Source organism: Onychomys torridus, chromosome 4 (assembly GCF_903995425.1).
Source record: "Onychomys torridus chromosome 4, mOncTor1.1, whole genome shotgun sequence".
In the NCBI taxonomy this organism is placed as follows: Eukaryota; Metazoa; Chordata; class Mammalia; order Rodentia; family Cricetidae; genus Onychomys; species Onychomys torridus.
Genome location: NC_050446.1, coordinates 65,446,027 through 65,468,918, shown reverse-complemented (window position 1 = coordinate 65,468,918; position 22,892 = coordinate 65,446,027). Strand labels below are relative to the sequence as shown.

General features: G+C 38.8%; 2 protein-coding genes and 1 non-coding gene across 3 annotated transcripts; 2 read left to right on the top strand and 1 right to left on the bottom strand.

Moving 5' to 3' along the window:
- Nucleotides 1-7,345: 7,345 nt before the first annotated feature.
- Nucleotides 7,346-7,418, bottom strand: Trnak-cuu. Its single transcript has one exon. It is a non-coding gene; the product is annotated as a tRNA-Lys (tRNA).
- Nucleotides 7,419-11,894: 4,476 nt separating this feature from the next.
- Nucleotides 11,895-12,809, top strand: LOC118582548 (olfactory receptor 4C12-like). The gene has a single exon (XM_036185505.1). It carries the CDS (start codon nucleotides 11,901-11,903, stop codon nucleotides 12,807-12,809), a length of 909 nt encoding a protein of 302 aa, XP_036041398.1. The 5' UTR covers nucleotides 11,895-11,900.
- Nucleotides 12,810-20,202: 7,393 nt separating this feature from the next.
- On the top strand, nucleotides 20,203-21,144 carry LOC118582485 (olfactory receptor 4A47-like). Its single transcript, XM_036185402.1, has one exon. The coding sequence runs from the start codon at nucleotides 20,215-20,217 to the stop codon at nucleotides 21,142-21,144; it is 930 nt and encodes a 309-aa protein (XP_036041295.1). The 5' UTR covers nucleotides 20,203-20,214.
- The last annotated feature ends 1,748 nt before the right edge of the window (nucleotides 21,145-22,892 follow it).

The window sequence follows — 22,892 nt, the reverse complement described above, 5'->3', positions numbered from 1 at the left end:
TTCTTTATATATTCTGGATATCAGCCCTCTGTCAGATGTGGGGTTTGTGAAGAACTTTTCCCATTCTGTAGGCTGTCGCTTTGTCTTGTTGACCATGTCCTTTGCTCTACAAAACCTTCTCAGTTTCTACAGGTCCCATTGATTGATTGTTTCTCTCAGTGTCTGTGCTACTAGTGTTATATTTAGAAAGTGATCTCTGGTGCCAATGCATTCAAGAGTACTTCGTACTTTCTCTACTATCAGGTTCAGAGTAACTGGATTTATGTTGAGGTCTTTGATCCACTTGGACTTAAGTTTTGTGCATGGTGACAGATATGGATCTATTTGCAGCCTTCTACACATTGACATCCAGTTATGCCAGTACCATTTGTTGAAGATGCTTTCTTTTTTCCATTGTACATTTTTGGCTTCTTTGTCAAGAATTATATATTCACAGGTGTGCGGGTAAATGTCAGGGTCTTTAGTTCGATTCCATTGGTCCACATGTTGGTTTTTATGTCAGTACCAAGCTTTTTTTATTACAGTAGCTCTGTAGTAGAGCTTGAGGTCGGGATTGTGATGCCTCCCAAGGTTGTTTTATTGTACAGGATTTTTTTGGCTATCCTGGGTTTTTTGTTTTCCCATATGAAGTTGAGTATTATTCTTTCCAGACCTGTGAAGAATTGTGTTGGTAATTTGATGGGAATTGTGTTGAATCTGTAGATTGCTTTGGTAAGATCGCCATTTTTACTAAGTTAATCCTGCCTATCCATGATCATGGGAGATCTTTCTATTTTCTGACATCTTCTTCAATTTCTTTTTTCAGGGACTTAAAGTTAGTGTCATATAGGTCCTTCACATGCTTAGTTAGAGTAACTCCAAGGTATTTTATATCATTTGTTGCTATTGTAAATGGTGATGTCTCTCTGATTTCCTTCTCAGCCTGTTTCTCTATTATATATAGGAGGGCTACTGATATTTTTGAGTTGATCTTGTATCCTGCTATGTTGCTGAAGGTTTTTATTAGCTGTATCAGTTCCTTGGTTGAATTTTTGGGGTCACTCATGTATACTATCATGTCATCTGCAAATAGGGAAAGCTTGACTTCTTCCTTTCCAATTTGTATCCCCTTAATCTCCATGTGTTTTTTTATAGCTCTGGCTAGAACTTCATGTATTATATTGAATAAGTATGGGGAGAGGGACAGCCTTGCCTTGTTCCTGATTCTAGTGGTATTGCTTTGAGTTTCTCTCCATTTAATTTGATGTTGGCTGTTGGCTTGCTGTAGATTGCCTTTATTATGTTTAGGTATGTTCCCTGTATTCCTGATTGCTCCAAGACCTTTATCATTAATGGGTGTTGGAATGCTCAATCATACCACAAGGGCATTTGCTCAGCTATGTTCATATCAGCTTTGTTTGTAATAGTCCGAACCTGGAAACAACCTAGATGCCCTTCAACTGAAGAATTGATAAAGAAAATATGGTACATATACACAATGGAGTACTACTCAGCAGAGAAAAACAATGACATTATGAGGTTTGCAGGCAAATGGATGGATCTAGAAAAAATCATCCTGAGTGAGGTAACCCAGACTCAGAAGGACAAACATGGTTTGTACTGACTCATAGGAGGATACTAGATCTAAAACAAAGATGACTAGACTGCTACACAACTCCAGGGAGGCTACCTAGAAAACGGGACCCTAGGAAAGACCCAAGGATCACCCAATGACAGAGAAATGGATGAAATATACATGAACAACCTGGATGACAGTGGGAGTAATGAAGGGCAAGACATGAGGGAAAGAAAGCTTAGGGGAGCAGGAGATCCCAGCTGGATCAAGAACAGAAAGGGAGAACAAGGAATAACAGATCATGATAAATGCAGACCACGTGAGAACAGGAATAGGCAGAGTGCTCTAGAGGTCCCCAGAAATCCACAATGATATCCTCTGTAGACTGCTGGAAATGGTCGAGAGAAAGCCTGACCTGACCTAGTCTGGTGATCATATGGCCAAACACCCTAACAGTCGTCTTGGAACTCTTATCCAATCACTGATGGAAGTGGATGCAGAGATCCTCAGCCAGGCCCCAGGTGGAGCTCCAGGTGTCCAACTGTTGAGAAAGAGGAGGGACTGCAAGAACGTGAATTGTTGAATCCAAGATTGCAAAAAGCACAGGGATAAACAGCCAATCGAAAGAAAGCACATGAATTATGAATCAACGACTGTGGAGCCCTCAGCTGGATCAGTCCCTCTGGATAATTAAGACAATTGAATAGCTTGATCTGTTTGGGAGGCACCCAGACTGTGGGACCAGGACCTGTCCTTAGTGTATGAGCTGGCTCTTTGGAACCTTCGGCATACACAGGGACACATGCTCAGCCTGGAAGGAGGGGACAGCACCTGCCTGTACTGAATCCACCAGGTTTTAATGAATCCCCAGGGGTGTCTTGGTCCTGCAGGACATGGGAATGGAGGGGAGGGGCTGGGGGGAAGATGGTGGTAGGGGTGGGAGGGGGGAGGACAGGGGAACCCATGGCTGATGTATAGAATTAAAACACATAATAATAAAAAAATAAAAAAAAAACTGGAGTAGCCACAGAAACTGGTTAGTTAAAAAGGGATCACAAAGGAGAGGAAGAGAAGGAGCATTAGAGAGGGGCATAGTATTATGAGGGGGAAAATGGGTTGGGGTTTAATGGGAGTTGGGCAAAGAGGGAAATACATAGGGAGAGGTAGAGGGAGGGATAAATAATAGTAAGGATGTTTAAAAAGCCATAGGAAACACATTATTTTGTAGTTACTTAAAAACCACTTATATTAGTATGTGTGTGCACACATGCCTATGAAGTTTGATTGAAATTGTGCCTCTTGGGATGATAATGCCCTCACCAAGAACAATGTACTATTTAACAAAAACTCTAGTACCAGAGCCCGGCATGATAAACTTCTTCTTGAGCTATTGGTCAGTGAAAATGAACAGATAATACAGGCTGTTGCTGTTGCCACTAGTTTCCTCAAATAACTTGAAGGTAAGACCTCATTGCTGAAGACACTGCACGCTTTGGACACAGGACTTGGAGGGATCATGCTAGAATTGACATGGAAGTCTCCCCCCCTGAGGACTGGCACTCATCGTGTTTGAAATTACTGTGTGAGATGCCATGAGAGAAAAGCAATCAATAGCCCTACCCAGTTATAAAGCCTATGAAGTACAATAATGACCAGCCTGCCAAGATATACCAATTGGTGTAATAATGGCATTATTATGTTGGGGGTAACCAACAGCTGCCTAATTCAACTTAATACCCACTCAGTAGGAAGGATTTCATGCCGGACACTATAAACTTAGCCAACTACCAGTGGCTGGTAAGTCATGGACCCTAGAAAAAATCCTACTGGGGCCACTTTTCTAAACCAACACAATTTCTAACAGCATTCTATATACATATTTTTTAACTTTTTATTGATTCTTTGTAGATTTCACATCATGCATCCTGACCCTACTTATTTCCACATCACCTTGCATCTGCCCTCTGCCCTTGCAATTTCCCCACCAAAACAAAACAAAATTTAAAAGACCCCCCCCCCAAAAAAAAAAAAAACCAACCAAAAAATTCTCAGCATGGAATGTGTAGTGTGGCCCAGTGAGTCACACACTGTACCCTTTAGTCCATATATCTTTCTTTGCAAGTGTTCTTTGCTATGGTCTTTACTGTGATGCATGGGTGAGGTCCAGGGTTCACTTCCTAAAGTGCTACAGCCTGTGATGGGCAGGTTCAGCTCTCCTACTCTCTTGACCTTGGGACCAGCTTTTGCCACCAGCAGTAGGTGGTGACCCGTGAGAGGCAAGAGGTGAAAGGTTATGTCTCCCCCACCCATGCCATTCCATGACAGACAGAAGGGCTAGCTCTCCCACTCTCCCACTTTCAGGGCCAACAAGGGCAGCTCTACTGTGCTGCTCAGGCTTGTTTCAGACCTGCTCTCCAGAGTGCTGAAGTTGGTGAGACGCAGGGCCAATTTTCTCTAGTGCTACAGCTCGTGAGGGGTGGTACTAACTCTATGCAGCCCTATCCACACTGCCAGGGACAACAAAGACCTGCTGCAGAAGGGGCATGGATCCAGACATGGTCCTTGGCTGCAGTTTGGATTCAGATGACACCATGGCCCTGGGTGGTAGCACAGGCCACCCAAATCTGTATGGCCCTGGTGGCAGCTTGACCCTCAAAGACTAACATAGCCTCAAGTGTTGGCTAAGGCTACAGGCCTCCAAATACTTATTCTTATATCCACAGATAAGTGTAGCTCCTACCTCTCACAGAAGAAACTACTTCTGCCTGGAGTGATAGCTCAGTGGGTAAGGGCACTTTTATTCCTGTAAAGAACTTTGTTTCCCGCACCTACACGGAAGCTCACAACCAACTGTTACCCCAGTTCCAGGGGATTTGATACACTTTTCTGATTATGGGTTCCCAGCATGCCTGTGCACTCACACCCACACCCACCCACCCCTCCTTACTCAACCCTTAAAAACGAAAAAAGAGGCTTCTTGGTGAAGCAGATAGGGACCATCGCAGAAATTTACAACTGCTCAAAATTCAGAGAACACCTGACCATGAGGTACCCAACCCAAACTGGTACACTCATAACATACTGTTACATCTAAGGCTCAGAGAATATCCTAAAGGAGGGAGTGGAAAGATTGTAAAAGTCTGAGTGTGAGGACAATACTATGAGGTAGTATTTGCTATATATGACAGGGAAGCTGCGCCCATGAAATCTCAACAATATAGCTTCCTAAAGAAAACCTGAACAGTGACAACAGATGACATGTAAACATGGGTGGGAAAATCTCACAAGGTCCTATCTATGAGCCACAGGAAATTAAAGAGAGGGGTAACCAGTCTTGTTCATCAAATGAACACTTTAGGGGCTCTCTCTCTCTGTCTCTCTGTCTCTCCACTCTCTCTCTCTCTCTCTCTCTCTCTCTCTATCTATCTATCTATCTCTTTATTATCATTTATCTTTCTAATCTCACAGAATTAGAGAATAAGTCAAGGATTTGAGAAGGAGTAAGGACAAGGGAGGAGTTGAACTGGGAAAAGAGAGGAAGGAATGAGGTTATCACTGTGCTCATGTATGGAATTCTTGGGAAATAATTAGAGCACCAAACTTTAAAGAGAGGGATACAACATAGACTTCCCATTTAAGGTTAAGAAATCCAAGGTCTCTTATTCTCTGCATGTTGGCCAGTTGGCCAGTTGGCCAGTTGTGAATTTCTCCATTAACTACTATCTACTACAAGAAGCTTCTTTAATGAGTGTTGAGCAATGCACTGATCTATGGGTTCAGCAATATGCCATTAAGAATAATTTTAATTCTATCTCCATTTAGCAGGATAATAGCTTATTTCTCCCCGAGGTTCACAATATATCTTGTCCTAAGTTTGGCATCATTGAATGGGTTAGGTATGGGTTCCATCTCATTGAAACTTAAAAACAGAGTGGTTGCTTGCTCCCATAGCATTCATGTCACTATTTTGTCAAAGGGTATATCTCACCAAACAGCTCATTATTGCAGCTTCCAGGGTTCACAGCTGGGTGAGATGATTACATTTCTTCTCTAGCAGTAAATATGTACAGCACCTCTCAGGACTGTGAGGTTATGTCTAGTAAGGATGAGGTTTCCAGTTGTGTACCAGTTTGATTTCTCCATGTGCTTTTATGTAAGTATGAGGTATCTTCAACAATAGGGTCTTAGTGCCAAGTTCTTGAGGATAACAAATAGTATTGACAATAGCTGTAGTATTTGGAGGGCATTATAGATGTCATTGATGAACAACTGAAAATGAGACACTCCATTCCTTTCACTGGGGTTTTTATTTAATAGCATATGGTATCTGTTTGGGGTATTGTCCTCTATTAAAAGCAACTGCATTTAAACTATTTTAAGATATGTGTACATATATATGTTAGGAAGCTCCTATAATACTAGTAGATTGTGGTGGTATTGTGTTCCCCAAAGTATTGTGCACGCTAATAAACTTATCTGGGGTCAGAAAACAGTACGGCCACAATATTAAGCATAGGGGATAGGCAGTTGTAGCACACGCCTTTAATCCTAGCATTCCAGAGGCAGAGATTTACCTGGATCTCTGTGTGTTCAAGGATACAGTCAAGCATGATGCCTCACGCCTTTAATCCCAGGGACTGATGGCAGAAAGTAGCGAGATATATAAGGCGTGAAGACCAGAGACTAGAAGCATTTGGCTGGTTAAGCCTTTAGGCTTTGAGAAGCACAGTTCAGCTGAGATTCATTTGGATGAGGACTCAGAAGTTTGCAATATGAGGAAACATGACCAGCTGAGGAACTGGCGAGGTGAGGAAGCTGTAGCTTGTTCTGTCTCTCTGATCTTCCAGCATTCACTCCAATACCTGTCTCAGGTTTGATTTTATTCATAAGACCTCTAAGATTCCTGCTACAGTAGACTTCCATGTGGTTTTTCTAAAAAGCATTTAGTGTTAGTTATCTATCCCTAGATTCTCTTCTCTACTTTGTTCTCCTATCATCCACCTTATTTAAATCACCCCTAATCCATTTTATTCCTTTATCCCTTTATAACACGATAGTCTATTTTCCAGTCCTTGAAAGATCCCCTCGTATCCCATAGTCCCTTACTAACTACCTGGATTAAATAAATATCTGTGTGGAAGAGAGAGTGGAAAGGTTGTAGGAGTCAGAGGTGGCCAATGACCTCAACGAGGTGGTGTTTTCCAGACAGGACATAGCAGAAGCACATACGAACCTACAGAGATTGTGACGACTTGTATAACACCTGAAGAAGCTCATGTTAGACAAAATACTAGCATGGGTAGGAGGAGATGGCTATGAAGTCTCACTCCTCACTAAGGAGCCATTGGTATTTGATTGCTGCTGGGTAAGGGAATGTCACTTTCCTTCAATGGAGTGACACTTGCTATAAGGACAACACTCTAGGGAAGGCCCCACTCCTGGGGCCAATACAAACTGAACTCCATTTTTTTGTTTGTTTTTTATTTGAGAGAGAGAGAGAGAGAGAGAGAGAGAGAGAGAGAGAGAGAGAGAATAAGGAAGGGAAGAGGGGAGAGAGAAAGGGGGGAAGGAACATGAGCATGAGTTGGGCTCTCAAAATTAAGTGGACAGAGAAGTAAGGAGGATGTAGTGGATAGCCATCCCAGCATTGGCCTGGAAGTTCCAACCCCCATTGAGGCTTCGGTAATGGTCACTCCCACAAGGAGGGCGGAGAAGGAAACGGAAGACAGAGGATTGAGAGGATCCCTTTTAACTACATGGAGTGGCCTAAATAATTTCACCATTATCTGGCACCCAACGTGGGGCACGAACCCACGACCCTGAGATTAAGAGTCTCATGCTCTACCAACTGAGCTAGCCAGGCTTTTATTTTAGTTAAAAGGGAGGTTTTATTTTGTGGGGTAACTTACAATGAAGGGGTAGGTTGCAGGGTCTGGCAAAGGTATAGTGCAGTCAAGTGGTGTTCTCTGGAGAACTCTGCTCAGTCTCCCTCCAGCGTCCAGGGTCCTGGAACCAAGCGCGGGACCTCCTCTCGATCCTCCCTCTTCTGTTTTCTTCTCTGCCCTCCTTGAGGGCGTGACCATTACCGAAGCCTCAATGGGGGTTGGAACTTCCAGGCCAATGCTGGGATGGCTATCCACTACAGGAGGATCTGGGAGAAGTTAGGGGAAGGGACTGGATATGATAAAAACATATTGTATGAAATTGTCCAAGAATAAATAAAGGCCTGGGAATTGAAGAGATGACTCATAGGTTAAGAGTGCTTTCTGCTCTTATAGGTACCTGATATCAGTTTGTGGCTCCCCAAAGCAGGCAATTTATAACTGCCTATAACTCTAGTGTCTTGGGAATCATCACCAGCTGACATCTGCAGGCACTTGCATGTGTATAGTCACATATAAACTAGGCAGGCACAGACACAAATAAAATTAAATAAATCTGTAAAAAAAAGTAGAGCCCGTGACCTCCCCATTTCTTGACTATTGTCATAGATAGTCTTGTGTCAGCCCAGTACAGGCAGATACATTTGGTGTGAGTTAATAATTGCAATTGTGTGAGTTTTAGATAATGGCATTTTGACCCTTTCTTGCAACTCTTAGAAACTACACCTCGTTGGGGATTTATCTCAGTGGTAGAGCGCTTGTCTAGCAAGCACAAGGCCCTGGGTTTGGTCCTCAGCTCCAGAAAAAAAAAGAAAAGAAACTACACCTCTTCTGCCTTATAGGGTGGGTCTTATTTAGTGTTTGACTTAACACATTTGTCACTTACTCTGTACCTTGAACAGCCATGGATAGGTGCATCTACCACCATTTATTGTAAGGAGAAGCTCCTCTGATTAAGACTGAGAACCACTTTTGTTCATGATTATAAATTATTATACAATTATAAATTACTTTATAATTATAATTATTATTGTTTAGACAGTTTGCTGCTGTCATTTTGTTTATGCTTTATTTATACGTTTCTCACATGGGCCTACTACCTACCTCTCAAGACCTGGATTGTTAGCCAGGCTTACAGCACCAATCATTGATGCTCCTTCTCCCCTGAGGAGTGAGCCTGGGTTCTAACCAAAAAACATTTGATTACTCACATAACAGCCACTTTTAGCTATTTAAATAACATTCATTGAATAAAAACTAGAGAGAGAAATTATTCAGACTCTGATTGCAGGTTGGTGATTGGCTTAGTGCTGCAGATACATTTCTAACCAGTCTTAATCACTTTCAGAGAGACAGTTAAGAGGTTGGGACACGTGTTTGACATTTTGGCAATGGCTTTTTTTTTTTTTTTTTTTAAATTTGGAGCTGAGGACCGAACCCAGGGCCTTGCACTTGTTAGGCAAGCACTCTGCCACTGAGCTAAATCCCCAACCCCGGCAATGGCTTTTAAAATTAATTGTCCTTCCCTTGTGAAAATGGCACAGGGTGGAGTTACTTCTAGTATGAAGTTCACGTATTTATATTCTAAGAATTGAAGCCTGAGAGTAACTGCTAGGCTTTCTGGGCAGAGTTCATATCAAAGGCAGTGGCTTTCCTCTCAGTCCCACTCTGGAGTTACAGCTGGAAATCTGAAGGAAGAAGTCTGACTCTCAAGGACCAACTGTGTCACTGGGAGCTTCCCACCCGTGCTTTAAGACTTAGAATCTAAGTGAATGCTTGGAAGCATTGGTTGCAGGAGAGGTCTCACCCAGGGAATGCTTTATTGGCTGTTGGTACTTGGAAATCAATCTTGCTCTTCTTTAAAAGTGATGACCTAGTTCCTAGTGTCCAGATCAAGACAAGTGGGCAAAGCACTGGATGAAAATTAGTAAATCTTATGACTTCTCTGAGCTTCACAGAGAAGTAGGCGAATTGGTGCTGCTGGAACCATTGCTGTCTTTTCACCATTAAGGGCCATGAATTTGAAGGAGAGTGTGGTGGAGGTTTATGAGAGGATTTGGAGTGAGGAAAGGGGGGAAATGTAACTAAATTATAATCTCATGAAATAAAAAATGAAAAAAACCTTGACTTGTGTTTAAGCACAGTATCAGCATTTCTACTACCTGAGACAGTGCATCAGTGGCTGGAATGAGACATCTCAGACCTGCAGACATCATAAATGTTGGTAAGTAGGGTAAGCATAGATTTTCTTTTCTTATTTTTAAATTTATTTCATGATTTTCTTTCACATAAACACTGTTTTTAACAGGAAATTAGCATGGCATTCGCTCTGGCTGCACATATTTTTCAGTGAGACAAATTCTGATAGAATCTATTTTAAGTATTTGTTGCATCTATGGCAAGGGTTTAGTGCTTATCTCAGTATGGAATTGTGCAAACTGAGCCCTTTCCCTTGACAGTGTGCAAGAATGATCTATGATACTTATTTGCCAGTGTTTTTGTGTGTTGTTAACACTAAGGGCCATAACTATCAAGTGAATTTGATAACACTTGGGTTTAAAATTGTTCAGATTTCAAACGTTTTTTGAAATACTGTCTTCTTAAAAGTGAAGCTGTGTTGGTGAGATAGTCTGGCAACCCAAGTTTGATCCCTGGAATCCATGAACCCATGTAAATGTGTAAGGGAGGATTCAACTTTCTCCACAAAGTTGTCCTCTGGCCTCCCTTTATCCCCCCCTCACCCTACATACATACTCCAACTTTAAAAAAGTCTCCTTCAGATGATTTTATGTCTATCATCTCCTAATTTTCTCTCCAGTTTTTCCTCTTTTCTTTCACTCTTTTTATTTCCCTTTTCCTTTTCTTCTATTCTTACTTTGTTTTCTCTGCTTCATTTATTCCATCTCTCCATTTTCCCATCTGTACACATTACTTGCACTGTCTTCAAGTGTCTTACAGCTTCTGGGACAGCTTAATAGTTACAAGCACAATCTAAGCATTTATCTGAACAGCAAACTTGGTTGAATGTAATTGTCTCCACCTTTAGCCACCAAAGCCAAGGTGGAAGAAATGCATTTTTTTTATGGATTGGTATACGGCTTTAACAAATGAATCCAGAAATGCACAACTTCAACATAAATAAGAAAAATAAATCAAATGTATTTTCTTGTGAAGGATGTTTTTCTTCCTCCTTTTAATATGATGAACTTTGTTTTTGACATTCATTCTTTTCTGTCTTGTTCAGAAAATCAAGGGTTAATCCCTTGATTGGCCTGTTTTCACAATCTTTTTCTTCTAGACATGTTCAGAGACTTTTTTTAGAAAAAGTTTTCTTTATTAATACTTCAGTGAGAGCTGGTAAATTATGCAACAAACAAAATAGCAAATTAAATGCAATTTTGAGTTTTGTAATAATTCTAAATTTAGGTATATTTTCCCTTAGGTTGATAGGTTTAAAACTGAACTATAAAATATTATGTAGTTAATAATAATATATTCAGGACTCCAAAATATGTGCCTGGAGGTTTAATATCATTGATCATTCTTTTTCTTAAATATATTTTAAAGTTTCTTTTTCTTTCTCTCCCACTTTCTTTTTCTTTGTCCTTTTTCTCTCCCCTTCTTTGAGTAAATGCTTTGAGCATTTATGTTTTGGACCACACTTGGACTACTGCAAAAATAAGAGTGACTGAAATGTGGGTAAGCAGAAGTTTTACATTCAAGGACCCCTTTGCTGAGTGCTTAGAGGTGAGCTTGAGACTGTGTCACAGTTTCTGTAATGGACATTTATCACAACCTCTGAACTTACATATCAAAAAAAACCTAAGAAGCTTCCAGACAAGTAATGCAGGAAAAAGATGGCCCATGAAAGTCTCTGAGTGTCCTTGAGTCTTTTATAAGACATAAAACTAGACAAAAAATGGATTTTTTTCTTTTGTAAGATGAGTAGATTTTTGTGTAGCTTTTACAAGCTACATATATGGCCAGATCATGGATTGACTCTTACAACTTCATGAATCAAAATATTCTCTTTTGGCTTCAAAAATCACGTTTTTTACAAACCTAAAATATTGAAAACATCTTAGGAAATTATAAATAAAATAAGCATACTTTCACTGTTACTCATGTAATGTGGAAAATGAAACAGCTGTTACAACATTGTGCTTCTTTTATTCTTGAGAATTTCATACATGCATACAATGAAATCTGATCATGTTTATCTTCTTCCCACCTCCAATCCCTCCCACATCCTCCTCAATAGGCCCCCTACCAACTTAATGCCTTTTTAAAATTACCCACTGAGTCCAGTTAGTAGTGTCCAAATGTAGAAGGGTGTGGGGTCCACTGCTGGGGTATGCTTTTGTGAAACTGAAAGAAACAAGTCAGGTAGAGTTTAAGTCTTGTCAGTGTGTTGTTTATTTTTAGGACTTTTACCTGTCCATTGAGCTGAATTGATAGTGAAGATGAATAATATCACCGAATTCATCCTTATTGGATTGACTCAAAATATGGAGCTTCAGATATTTTCATTTGTCGTGTTTCTCATTGTCTATCTGCTCACCTTGGCTGGCAACATGCTTATCATGGTCACCATCAGCAGCAGCAGGGCCCTGGGATCCCCAATGTACTTCTTCCTCTCTTTTCTGTCTCTGATTGATGGCTGCTGCTCTTCTTCTATGACTCCTAAGATGCTGGCTGACTCTCTGTCTGCGAAGAAAACCATTTCTTTCAGTGGATGCATGACTCAAGTCTTTGCTGAGCATTTTTTTGGTGCTGCTGAGATCATTCTTCTCACTGTCATGGCTTACGACCGCTATGTGGCCATTTGTAAACCCCTGCGCTACACGATCATCATGAACAGATTTGTGTGTGGCCTCTTGGTGGGAGTGGCCTGGGCTGGAGGTTTTATCCATGCAACCATTCAGATCCTCTTCACAGTTTGGCTGCCTTTCTGTGGCCCTAACGTCATAGACCACTTTATGTGTGACCTGACCCCGTTGTTGAAACTTGTCTGCATGGACACACACACCTTGGGTCTCTTTGTTGCTGCCAACAGTGGCTTCATCTGTCTATTAAACTTTCTACTTCTGGTGATCTCCTATATAGTCATATTAGATGCTTTGAAATCTCACAGCAAGGAGGGAAGGCGCAAAGCCCTCTCCACCTGTGTCTCTCATATCACAGTGGTCATCTTATTTTTTGTGCCTTGCATATTTGTGTATCTGCGCCCAGTAATGACCTTCTCTATTGATAAAGTTGTAGCTGTATTTTACACCATGATTACTCCTATGTTAAACCCCTTAATCTACACCCTCAGAAATGCCGAGGTAAAAAATGCTATGAAGAAAATTCTGGGTCAAAAGTTGACTTAAATGGAGAAGGAATCGCATAGCATGAATTATCCTTCAAAAGCTATAAAAAATTAATATCTTAAGATTCTGAGCTAGATGAACAGTATATGTTAAAGTGTGTTGTTGATATGTCAAGCTCTCAAAGAAATGATAATACATTAAATTAGTATTTATAAAAATATCCCACTTAGATTTAATCATTGCTCATTTGCTTGCCAAACTTCAGTGTGCTGTGAGGTTAAGGTTCTTGTTGAAGTGTATGTTCCCAGGACACAGTGCTAGTAGTCACAAGCTGGAGGGCTATTGTTGACAGACATATCTTCATCTGTGGTAAACTTTCTGGATTTATCTAAGCAAATCCCTACATATACACTTTGAGAAATAGTATACTTGCCCATTAAAATATTATATTATTAAATAACTTCTTGGGCTATATGTTTCATAGGAAAACTACTCCTTGCCACCTGTGACAGGCTAGAGACCTGACCTTGGGGGCATGAGAATGGAAGAGCTGGCCTTGCCCCTCTCCAAGTGTAGCAATCTGGAGAATGGGCCCTACACCTCACCTGGGTAAAATAGTAGAACTGTCCTGGTGGTGTGAGTGTAGGTGAGCTGGACCTGAGGGTGTGAGAGCAGGAGAACTGGCCCCATGCCTTCCTGTCTGCTGCATGGGGTGAGCTAGCCAGGGCAGTGCTGGAGAGCTAGCCTGCATGGTGACAATGAGGAAAAGCTGCCAGGCTGACTAACCCAGCTACCACCCAGATCTGGAACCAGGACTCTGAGGTAGCCCACTCCAACATTCACCTTATCTATGAACTGCTGGAGCATGTGAATGGCCTGAATCTGTAGATCCAAAGCTATAGGTCCTCCAGGACACAAGGCAACAATAGGATGTCCAAGAAAGGCCCAGTGAGGGCCCAGTATTGATAGTGCAGCAAGAGCCAGATGCCTCAAACCAGACCAATGACTCATTGCAACGAACACTTACAAATAAACATGTATGAGCTAAAGGGTTTACTGTGTGACTCACTGGACCACACTACAGCTTCCATGCAAAGATTTAATAATTTTTTGTTTTGTTTTTGTTTTTTATGGTTTTGGGTTTTTATTTTTAAATTTTGTTTTGGGGGGCAGTGTAAGGGCATAGGGCAGATGCTAGGGGATAAGGAAATAAGTGGGGTTCTGATCCCCCTCATGATGTGAAACTCACAAAGAATCAATAAAAAGTAAAAAGAATAAGTAAGAAAGTGTATCCCTAAACAATGATGATAATCACAAAGTTACATCTTCATGAATTGTGGGATAAAAGGCTGTATCCTGTAATACAAATTGCTAAATGGTCTTATTAATAAAAAAAAACATAGCCAGATATTGGGGTGAATGGAACAGAACAAGCCACAGCCAACAACCTTGTCTTACCAGAGCATGAGTTTCTGTTTCCTCACACCTTATATACCTTTCCATGTCCTGCCATATTATTTCTTGGGATTAAAGGCCTGTGTCCTTCCCAAGAAAAGACATGAGATCTCAAGTGCTGGGATTAATGGTGTGTGCCACCACTGCCTGGCTCTGTTCCCACTGTGTCCTTGAACTCACAGAGATCCAGATGGATCTTTGCCTCCCAAGTGATAGGATTAAATGTGTGTGCCACCACTGCCTGACTTCTATGTCTAATTTGGTGGCAGGCTTTGTCCTTTGATCCCCAGATAAGTTTATTTATTAGATCATAAATAAAATTTCACCACATTATCCTTAACTCAACTTATTCTACAGTTAAAGTCCTACCTCCTCAGAGGTCTTCAAATGCTCATGTAAAGCCATTCTTCACTATTTAAATCACCACATACAACTTTAACATTTTCTCAATAACATTCCACCATCTGAGTATCTTAGTTGCTTTATAAATTCTGTGAAAGTGGGGTCATTGGCTGCCTCATCTACTACCACTTTTGTAACACCTAGACTTAGTATAGCACAAATATTCACTAAGTAAATGATCATCATGTCCACATGACACTCAAGAATAAATTAATTTAAAAAAGAGATATTTGATAACTGGACTACTTAAACATTGATCTTGCTAATAAATTGAAATGAAGACATTAAGATCAGTTTAATATACCAGACAGGCTTCTTATTTAATCACACAGGATCATCTATAGGTAGTTTAAGTAGGAGAGGTTTATCATGTGCAATGTATTTGTCTACATGGTTATTGGAGGGTTAGAATCACAGAGTTAAAGAAATGTCAGGAATAACCTGCTGAGGCACATTTAGTAGAATAGACTGTATGGAGGACATGTTGCTAGAGCTGAGTCCTTGATCATGTGCTCATAGACATGACTCTGAAGGTGTGCTGTTTTTCTGACCTGAAGATCACTCATCTCTAGAGATGCAAGCAGAACCAACCACAGGTAATCACCTCCCATGTAACTCCCATTAAAAAAAGTCCCAAACGAAACAACAACAACAACAAACCCACAAAAGGTTTGTATACTTTGTGTATCTGACATGATACAAGGAGTTCATATACCTTATATTGTGTTACCTTGTGCTACATAATCTTTCTTCCACTATCATAGCATCATACAGAGTACAATGATACACATCCTCTATCACAGCATCATACAAAGTACAATGATACACATCCTTTATCATAGCATCATACAGAGTACAATGATACATGTCCTCTATCATAGCATCATACAGAGTACAATGATACATGTCCACTATCATAGCATCATACAGAGTATAATGATACACATCCTCTACCATAGCTTCATGCAGAGTAGTCTCACTAAAGTAACTATCTTCTGTACTCCACCAATTCACTTTATCCTAAACTGATTACATCTGTTGATCTCTACTTCCTTCAGTTTTTTCCTTTAAAATAGCAAGGAAATGGAGTCAGGTCAGATCATCAGTGAATGAATTGATAGTGAAAATATTGCACATACACCCAATGAATTTTTATTTACCCATAAAGAAGAATGAAATTATGAAACTTTCAGGAAAATGGATAGGAACTGGAAACATTGAAGTGACTCAGGTTTTGAAAGACAAGTGTCACATGTTCTCTCTCTCATGCATGTCTTAGTTTCTGATCTTTATATATGCATACATGGGAGTGAGTGTGAACAGATTCCAGGAAATAGAAAGGGGCCATGAGAGCGTGGAAAAGCAGGCTTCAAAGGGGAAGTGATTGGGGAGAGTAAGGGGAAATGTGGTGCAAAGTTCTATGCGGGGCAAAATGGTTTAAGCATGGCTTGACGGGGCAGGGAGATGGAGAGAGGAAGGAAGGGAAGGCCAACAGTAACTAAGAAGTATATGGAGATGTTATCAGGAAGCTTGCTAGTTTGTAAGCCAATTAAAATATAAAAAACTAAAAATACTAAAGGAGGACCGAGGCACTTCTCTGTTTATTTCCTTTCATCTCTTGCGTTTTCTTTTCTTCCACTTCCTCCACTTTTCCTCCTCTTGGTTGTTGTGCCCTTCTGCTTTCCTTCCTTTATTTATTCCTTCAATGCTGGAGATCAAATCCAAGGCATTGTACCACCTTTCCCAGTGCCAGACTTAGCTGTATACTAAGCCCTTAACCTTTAACAATGCTGGATCTTCCTCCATATAAAGATGGTTCCCATCTCACCTATGCATTTCAGCTTCAGTATCACTTTTCAAATGACCTTTTATAATGACCTTAGTCACAGGTTACCTAGATGTTCTCTGTCATAATACTTGAATGATTGTTTTATTAGCACCAATCATAGATTATAATTATATTTTAAAGGTTGCTCCCTCCTCCCCTATTTTTTTTTTTTTTTTTTTGGATTTTTTTCGAGACAGGGTTTCTCTGTGTAGCTTTGCACCTTTCCTAGAACTCACTTGGTAGCCCAGGCTGGCCTCAAACTCACAGAGACCCGCCTGGCTCTGCCTCCCAAGTGCTGGGATCAAAGACGTGTGCCACCACCACTCACTCCCATTTTTTATTGTAAGGGGCCACGACCTTGAAAGAGAGCAAGAGAAGCATATGAGGGGTTTGGTGGCAGATTTTCATTTTGAATGTAATTATATTATAATCTCAAAAATAAAATAAAAAGCCCCTAAATTAGGGAAAGAAGAATGAAAAAAAAAACAACCAAAAATATGTAAAGCCAATGAAGGTAAGCCTAAACTCTTTTTTGGTCTGTTCTGGTAACTATTGTAGATCCAACTAATTGTATAGAGCTTGAAACAAAATAGAGCTTCAAAATAGCTCAAATAATACATATGTAACAGTTAGCTGCTAAAAGTAAACAAATACCTAAAAGTATATACAGCTATATACCAACAGATGCAGAAAAATCAAGTGGCTAAGTAAAAGGAATAAATCATTGGCTCTGACAAACCAGAACAGTGAACCAAAAAAACTATCTTCACTAGAAACAGTGAACTGGGCTGATAATTTAATCTTGACTGCCAATTGTCCTACAATAGTTTCTGAAATGACTTTTTTCCTTTTTATATCCCCCTGTCTCTATGTGTCTGAATAATATGATGGGATTTTTATACATAGATATTCTGTTAAATATTAGTGGGAGGTCACAGTGAATTTCATTAAGAGTTGGTCTTGGACACATTCCAGATGCTACATTCCATGATGAGTGTAGGTATCAGGTATAAAAACCTCCCATGATCATTGGTCCTACCAGGCAGAATGTGAAGTTCTCTTTGTCACTGATATAATTGCTCAGAAACACTTTCTTTCACCTAAAGAATGATTTAAAGAAGGCACATGAATGATTTCTCCCAGTTTCAAGTGGATGTATTTGTCCAGAGGAGAGGAGGTGGGTTAAACATCTGGAGGGCAGCTGTTCTTTATTGAAGTTATTAGAAAACAAGTTAAGAGACAAAAATCTTTCTTATTATAAAGGTTGATACTGTCTTATTATAGGGACACAGGATTTACTTGAATTTCTGTTGTTATTCTAACCTCAAAAATACTAATTTTTCTTTGCATCATGTAGCTCATTTGAACCAGTTCTACAATGTAGACAATGATTTTCTGAAATATTCAGAAGACCAGAAAACAAGCCACATGGTTTCAAAAATATCTTTAATAAATAATGTAGCTTTTGCCTTCTATGCACACACCCAATGGAAGAAGATATCTTATTGTGAAATAAAAAGTCCCTTTCAAACTGTAAAGAAACTCTCAAAAGGTAAGACTAGCAATTATTAGCGGAAACTGGGTAAACTTTTCACTACACAAGTATATCAATTGAGTTTCTGACAATTAATACATTGAGGAAACTTCTGCATGCACAAAGTTACAGGGAAGATTGCATGTGACATATAAATGAGTATAGTTTTGGAAAACCAAAGGAAATTGATAGCACTTAATTTGTGTCCTTGAAAGTTATAGTTCCAACTTGTAAAATAGAAGATTCATGCTGAAAAGTGATTCCTCATCCAATATCAATGATTCCTTCCTTTGATATGAGCCCTTGGTGTAGACCTTGAAACTTTATAAGATAGTGATTCTTTGTGGTGTCTAGATATCTATCTTGATCATCACAATGTAATGTGTGTACTTATAGCCATTTGTCAAATACAGGTTGTAAGGCATTCACCATTATTTTAGATGCTGTGACAGGCTTCCTATCTCTGAAATTAGTCTACAGAAAAGAATAGATGGAACTAGGGGGACATAAAATTGCTTTGGACAAAGAGAGTCAATGGAGCTTCATAAACTGATGAATAACAAACATAGAAACAATGAAGGAGTGGAGGAAACTTTTAGAATTTGTTTTAATGTGGAACAAAGACTTTATTAGAGAACACTTGGAAGGAATGGATTAATTCTGAGCCATTTTAAATTTACTTTTGCAAATACTCAATGGATATATAACTAGAAATGCAGACAGCAGTTTGAAAATGAGGGGAGAAAGAATGGTGAAGACATACTATTTGGTGTGCTTTACATTTGATAAGTTGGGAAAAGGAGGGATATCTAATACACAAAGTGCAGTTGTCAGTGATCTTGTTAGACATCTGAGATTCTGTTATTTCTGGATCACATATTATTTCCACACAAAACATTATATTTTCATTATTATCCCTTCCATATATTTATACATTGAAGTCTTAACCTAGGAATTCAGAATGTGACTTTATATTTTTTTGTCAGAGTGTTGGTTTAAGTAACCAAGTTAAATTCATTATGGAAGGTAATAATCCCTCATGATTTGATGTCTTTATTATAAAGAGAAATTTGACTAAGCATGGTGGCACATATTTATAATTCTAAACCTTGAGAATTGGATGTCTGGAATTCAAGATACATAGCAAGTTTGAAGTCAACCTGGGCTACATGAGACTTGCCTCAAAAAATGGTGAGAAATTTTGGTACAGGGAGAGTATCATATGAATGCAAAGTTCGTGATGGATATTCAAGGAGCAAATGGTTTCCAAATGGTCTGCTGAAGGATCCATCACTGTGTCTACTTGGTTCTGCATTTCTAGCATGCAGAACACTTAGACAACATACACCAGTTTATACAACATATTTCAGTTTGTGCTAATTTTCATTTTCTTTTCTTTTTAACAGGAGCTCTAGTAAAAGAACAATGATTTTGGAACTAAAACCTGTTGCTGCAGTAAGTATCTAAAGCTGCAGAAGTGGGTATTGGGTAGATGCTGGAGGAGTTTTAGGATTTATGATAAAAAAAAAGCTTGAGCTCCATTGAAGAAAGAGACTGCTTTCTTGTTGTAGTATGGACATGGAAAGGTGATTTTTCTCAGGGTATAAAAATGAAAGAGGAGAGCTATAGAATGTCTATACACACACATACCCCCCTCACACACACACAGATACACAGACACACACACACATACTCCCTGAACAGAATGTTCTCAGAACCATGGATGTTAAGGTAGTTGTTGAGGTCTCAAATAGAAATGAAAAATGTTATTAGAAACTAGAAGGAAGACATCCATTGACTTAAAGCAGCAAAGCTAGTAACTAATACAGAGATTTTATTGTCATGTATTTGTAGTTCATTCGACTTTGAGTATGCAAATCACCCTAAGATTCATAATTATAATTTTGTGACTTCACATATGGTTTATCTACTCATGGAATCTCCTTTCTGTTCTTTGTGAATTTATAGTGTGGAATGAATAATAAATGTTTGTCATGATGCTTATGAAACTGATCTTTACTGACTGACCCCATCATTGCATATCAAATCATTTAGGTCAGGGAACCTTGTCCTGAGTGACTTGGAAATCCACATATTTTTTGCAGGGACCTTTGCACAAATATATGTGGTATATATTTATTTAAACAGATGAATAAGGAAGAACTTATATAATACTCTAAGGATATTTTCATTGTTTTATAGGTAAGATATTCTCATATCTGAAATCAGAACCAATGAATGAGTAAATGGAACCAAGGAGCAATGTAACCTACTTTGTCCTCTTGGGCCTCTCAGAGAATCCAAAGGTGCAGAAAGGACTTTTTGTCCTGTTCTTGCTCTCTTACATTTTGACCATGGTGGGAAATCTGCTCATTGTTATGACTGTAACTATTAGCAACAGCCTAGGCTCACCAATGTATTTCTTTCTTGCTAGCTTGTCATTTGTGGATATCATTTATTCATCAGCCATTTCTCCCAAATTGATTTCAGATTTGTTCTTTGGTCAAAATACAATATCCTTTAAATTTTGTATGACTCAGCTCTTCACAGAACATTTTTTTGGTGGATCAGAGGTCTTTCTTTTGTTGGCGATGGCCTATGATCGTTATGTAGCCATCTGTAAGCCCTTGCATTACTTGACTATCATGAAACAATGGGTTTGTGTTGTGCTGTTGATATTATCTTGGATTGGAGGATTTTTGCACTCAGTAATTCAGCTCAGTACTATTTATGGACTTCCATTCTGTGGTCCTAACATCATTGATCATTTTATGTGTGACATGTACCCCTTATTAAAGCTAGTTTGTATTGACACCTATGTCATTGGCCTCTTAGTGATGGCCAATGGAGGGCTGATCTGCACGGTTGTATTTCTACTCTTACTCATCTCTTATGCTGTCATCTTGTACTCTCTAAGGAACCTTAGTCAGGAAGGGAGATGGAAAGCTCTCTCCACCTGTGGCTCTCATATCACTGTCGTTGTCTCCTTTTTTGTTCCCTGTATTTTCATGTACGCACGTCCTGCTAAAACTTTCCCCATTGACAAATTGTTGAGTGTGTTTTATACAGTCATTACCCCCATGATGAACCCCTTGATATATACTCTGAGAAACTCAGAGATGACAAATGCTATGAAGAAGCTCTGGAGAAGAAAAGTTACTTCAGGACACAAATAAGTGAGTCTTCTTCAATGAAGGAAGTCGTTGGACTGATGTTGTTTCCTTATGGTGCATATCTTCTGAATTCTGGTGTTAACTTCCATTATTTCTAAAGCATTAATTCAAAATACAAGTGAATTAAATGGTTTTACCCTTAATAAATTTCCATGCTATCATATAACTTTGATAATATCTTGTTTGTTACCATACCTGGACAGGCATAATTCATATAACATTGGGCACCAAATGAAAAAGAAGTAATGAACTAGTAAATGAAATCTTTATGGCATTGCACTGATTTTATTTGTATTTATGATATTTACATTGCCTTGTTTCACTTTTAGTTTTCTTTTTACATTGATTTTTTAAAAAATAGCAGCTAAGTATTTAAATACCATTAGACTCTTGCTGATATTTGATATCATTTACATTATATACAGAATTTTGGATGTCATAATTTTATAAAATAAAAGTAGGGAGCTTAATAGAAAAAATAGTAGAGATAGAACCCACAAGAGTGGTAAGAGTGTAAATTCAATGTACCTGTCAGTCATCTGGATGCCATTGCTCTCAGAGGCTAAGACAGAACTGTGCTTTAAGATTCCCCAAGTAGGAACTGTCATCATTCATGAAAAGGATGAGCCTGGAGGACACAAGCTAAGTGATAAGCCAGAAATAGGAAGACAAATAATATATAGAGTGGTTTCTATGTGGAATATAAAACAATCATACTTACTGGAGCAGAGACAGAATGATGGAAGTCATGGGTTGAGTAAACAGAAGATGTTGAGTATATGGAGCTTTATTATAAAAGACTGATAATTTCCAGATTTGAATGTATAATGTATTGCATATTTGAAATTTTGTAAAAAGGAATATCTACAATGTTATTATAACAATAAAATTAAGGAAAAATTTTACTATGTAATGGGTTGAATCTGTTAATCAGTTTAATAGTGGTAAATTTTATATACTGAACATGAACTAGTCACCTCTTCAACAGTTCACCCTCTCATATATTTTAAATCTCTCAACCACACATAGTACTACTCTTTTGGCCAGCTAAAATGCTGAGTAGTTTATTTGAACTGATTTTGTTGTCTATTTCCTCTTTAGAACATAAGATCCTGTTAGATTTTCAATGCCCATGATATTGGTAGATTTAGTAAGTCATTTGAATGACTGCTTTATAGAAATGATTAATTGAAAGTTTTAAAGCAACTTATTTTCTATCACAGTTTAAGTAGAATTTTGATATTTTTGAATATATATATTATGTCTAAAATTTAGAAAATGCATGTCATTTTCCAGGAATCATGCACATGTTATTTGTGTTTGCTTACTTGTTCTGAACATTGACGCCATTATGTATGTAGTGCTATTAAACATAGTTCTTAGAAGTTCTTAGAACCCTCCTCCAAGTTCTTTATCTTAAGACCCCATGCCAGAAGCCAAATTGAAGAAGTTCAGCCTGTCTTCTCATATGACAGGTATGGTTGGTTACAAGGGGAAAGTTGGCAAGGATTTCAGACCTACTTACCTAAACTGAGAAAATTACCTTCATTTATACATATGCACTTATGATACAATGATACATGGCACTTTGGGTTCACATTTTCTATTAAGGGACCTTTTATGGGAAAACTGATAAAATGGTAAATTGTGCAGGTTGCATCAATGTTATTCTTTAAAATTTTAAATTACATTACACTACATTATATTAAATTATGTTTATCTATTTACTCTATATGCATTTATCTGTTTGT

Coding starts and splice junctions, on each gene's coding strand:
- LOC118582548 (XM_036185505.1), top strand. CDS start 11,901: ATGAATAATATCACCGAATTCATCCTTATTGGATTGACTCAAAATATG.
- LOC118582485 (XM_036185402.1), top strand. CDS start 20,215: ATGGAACCAAGGAGCAATGTAACCTACTTTGTCCTCTTGGGCCTCTCA.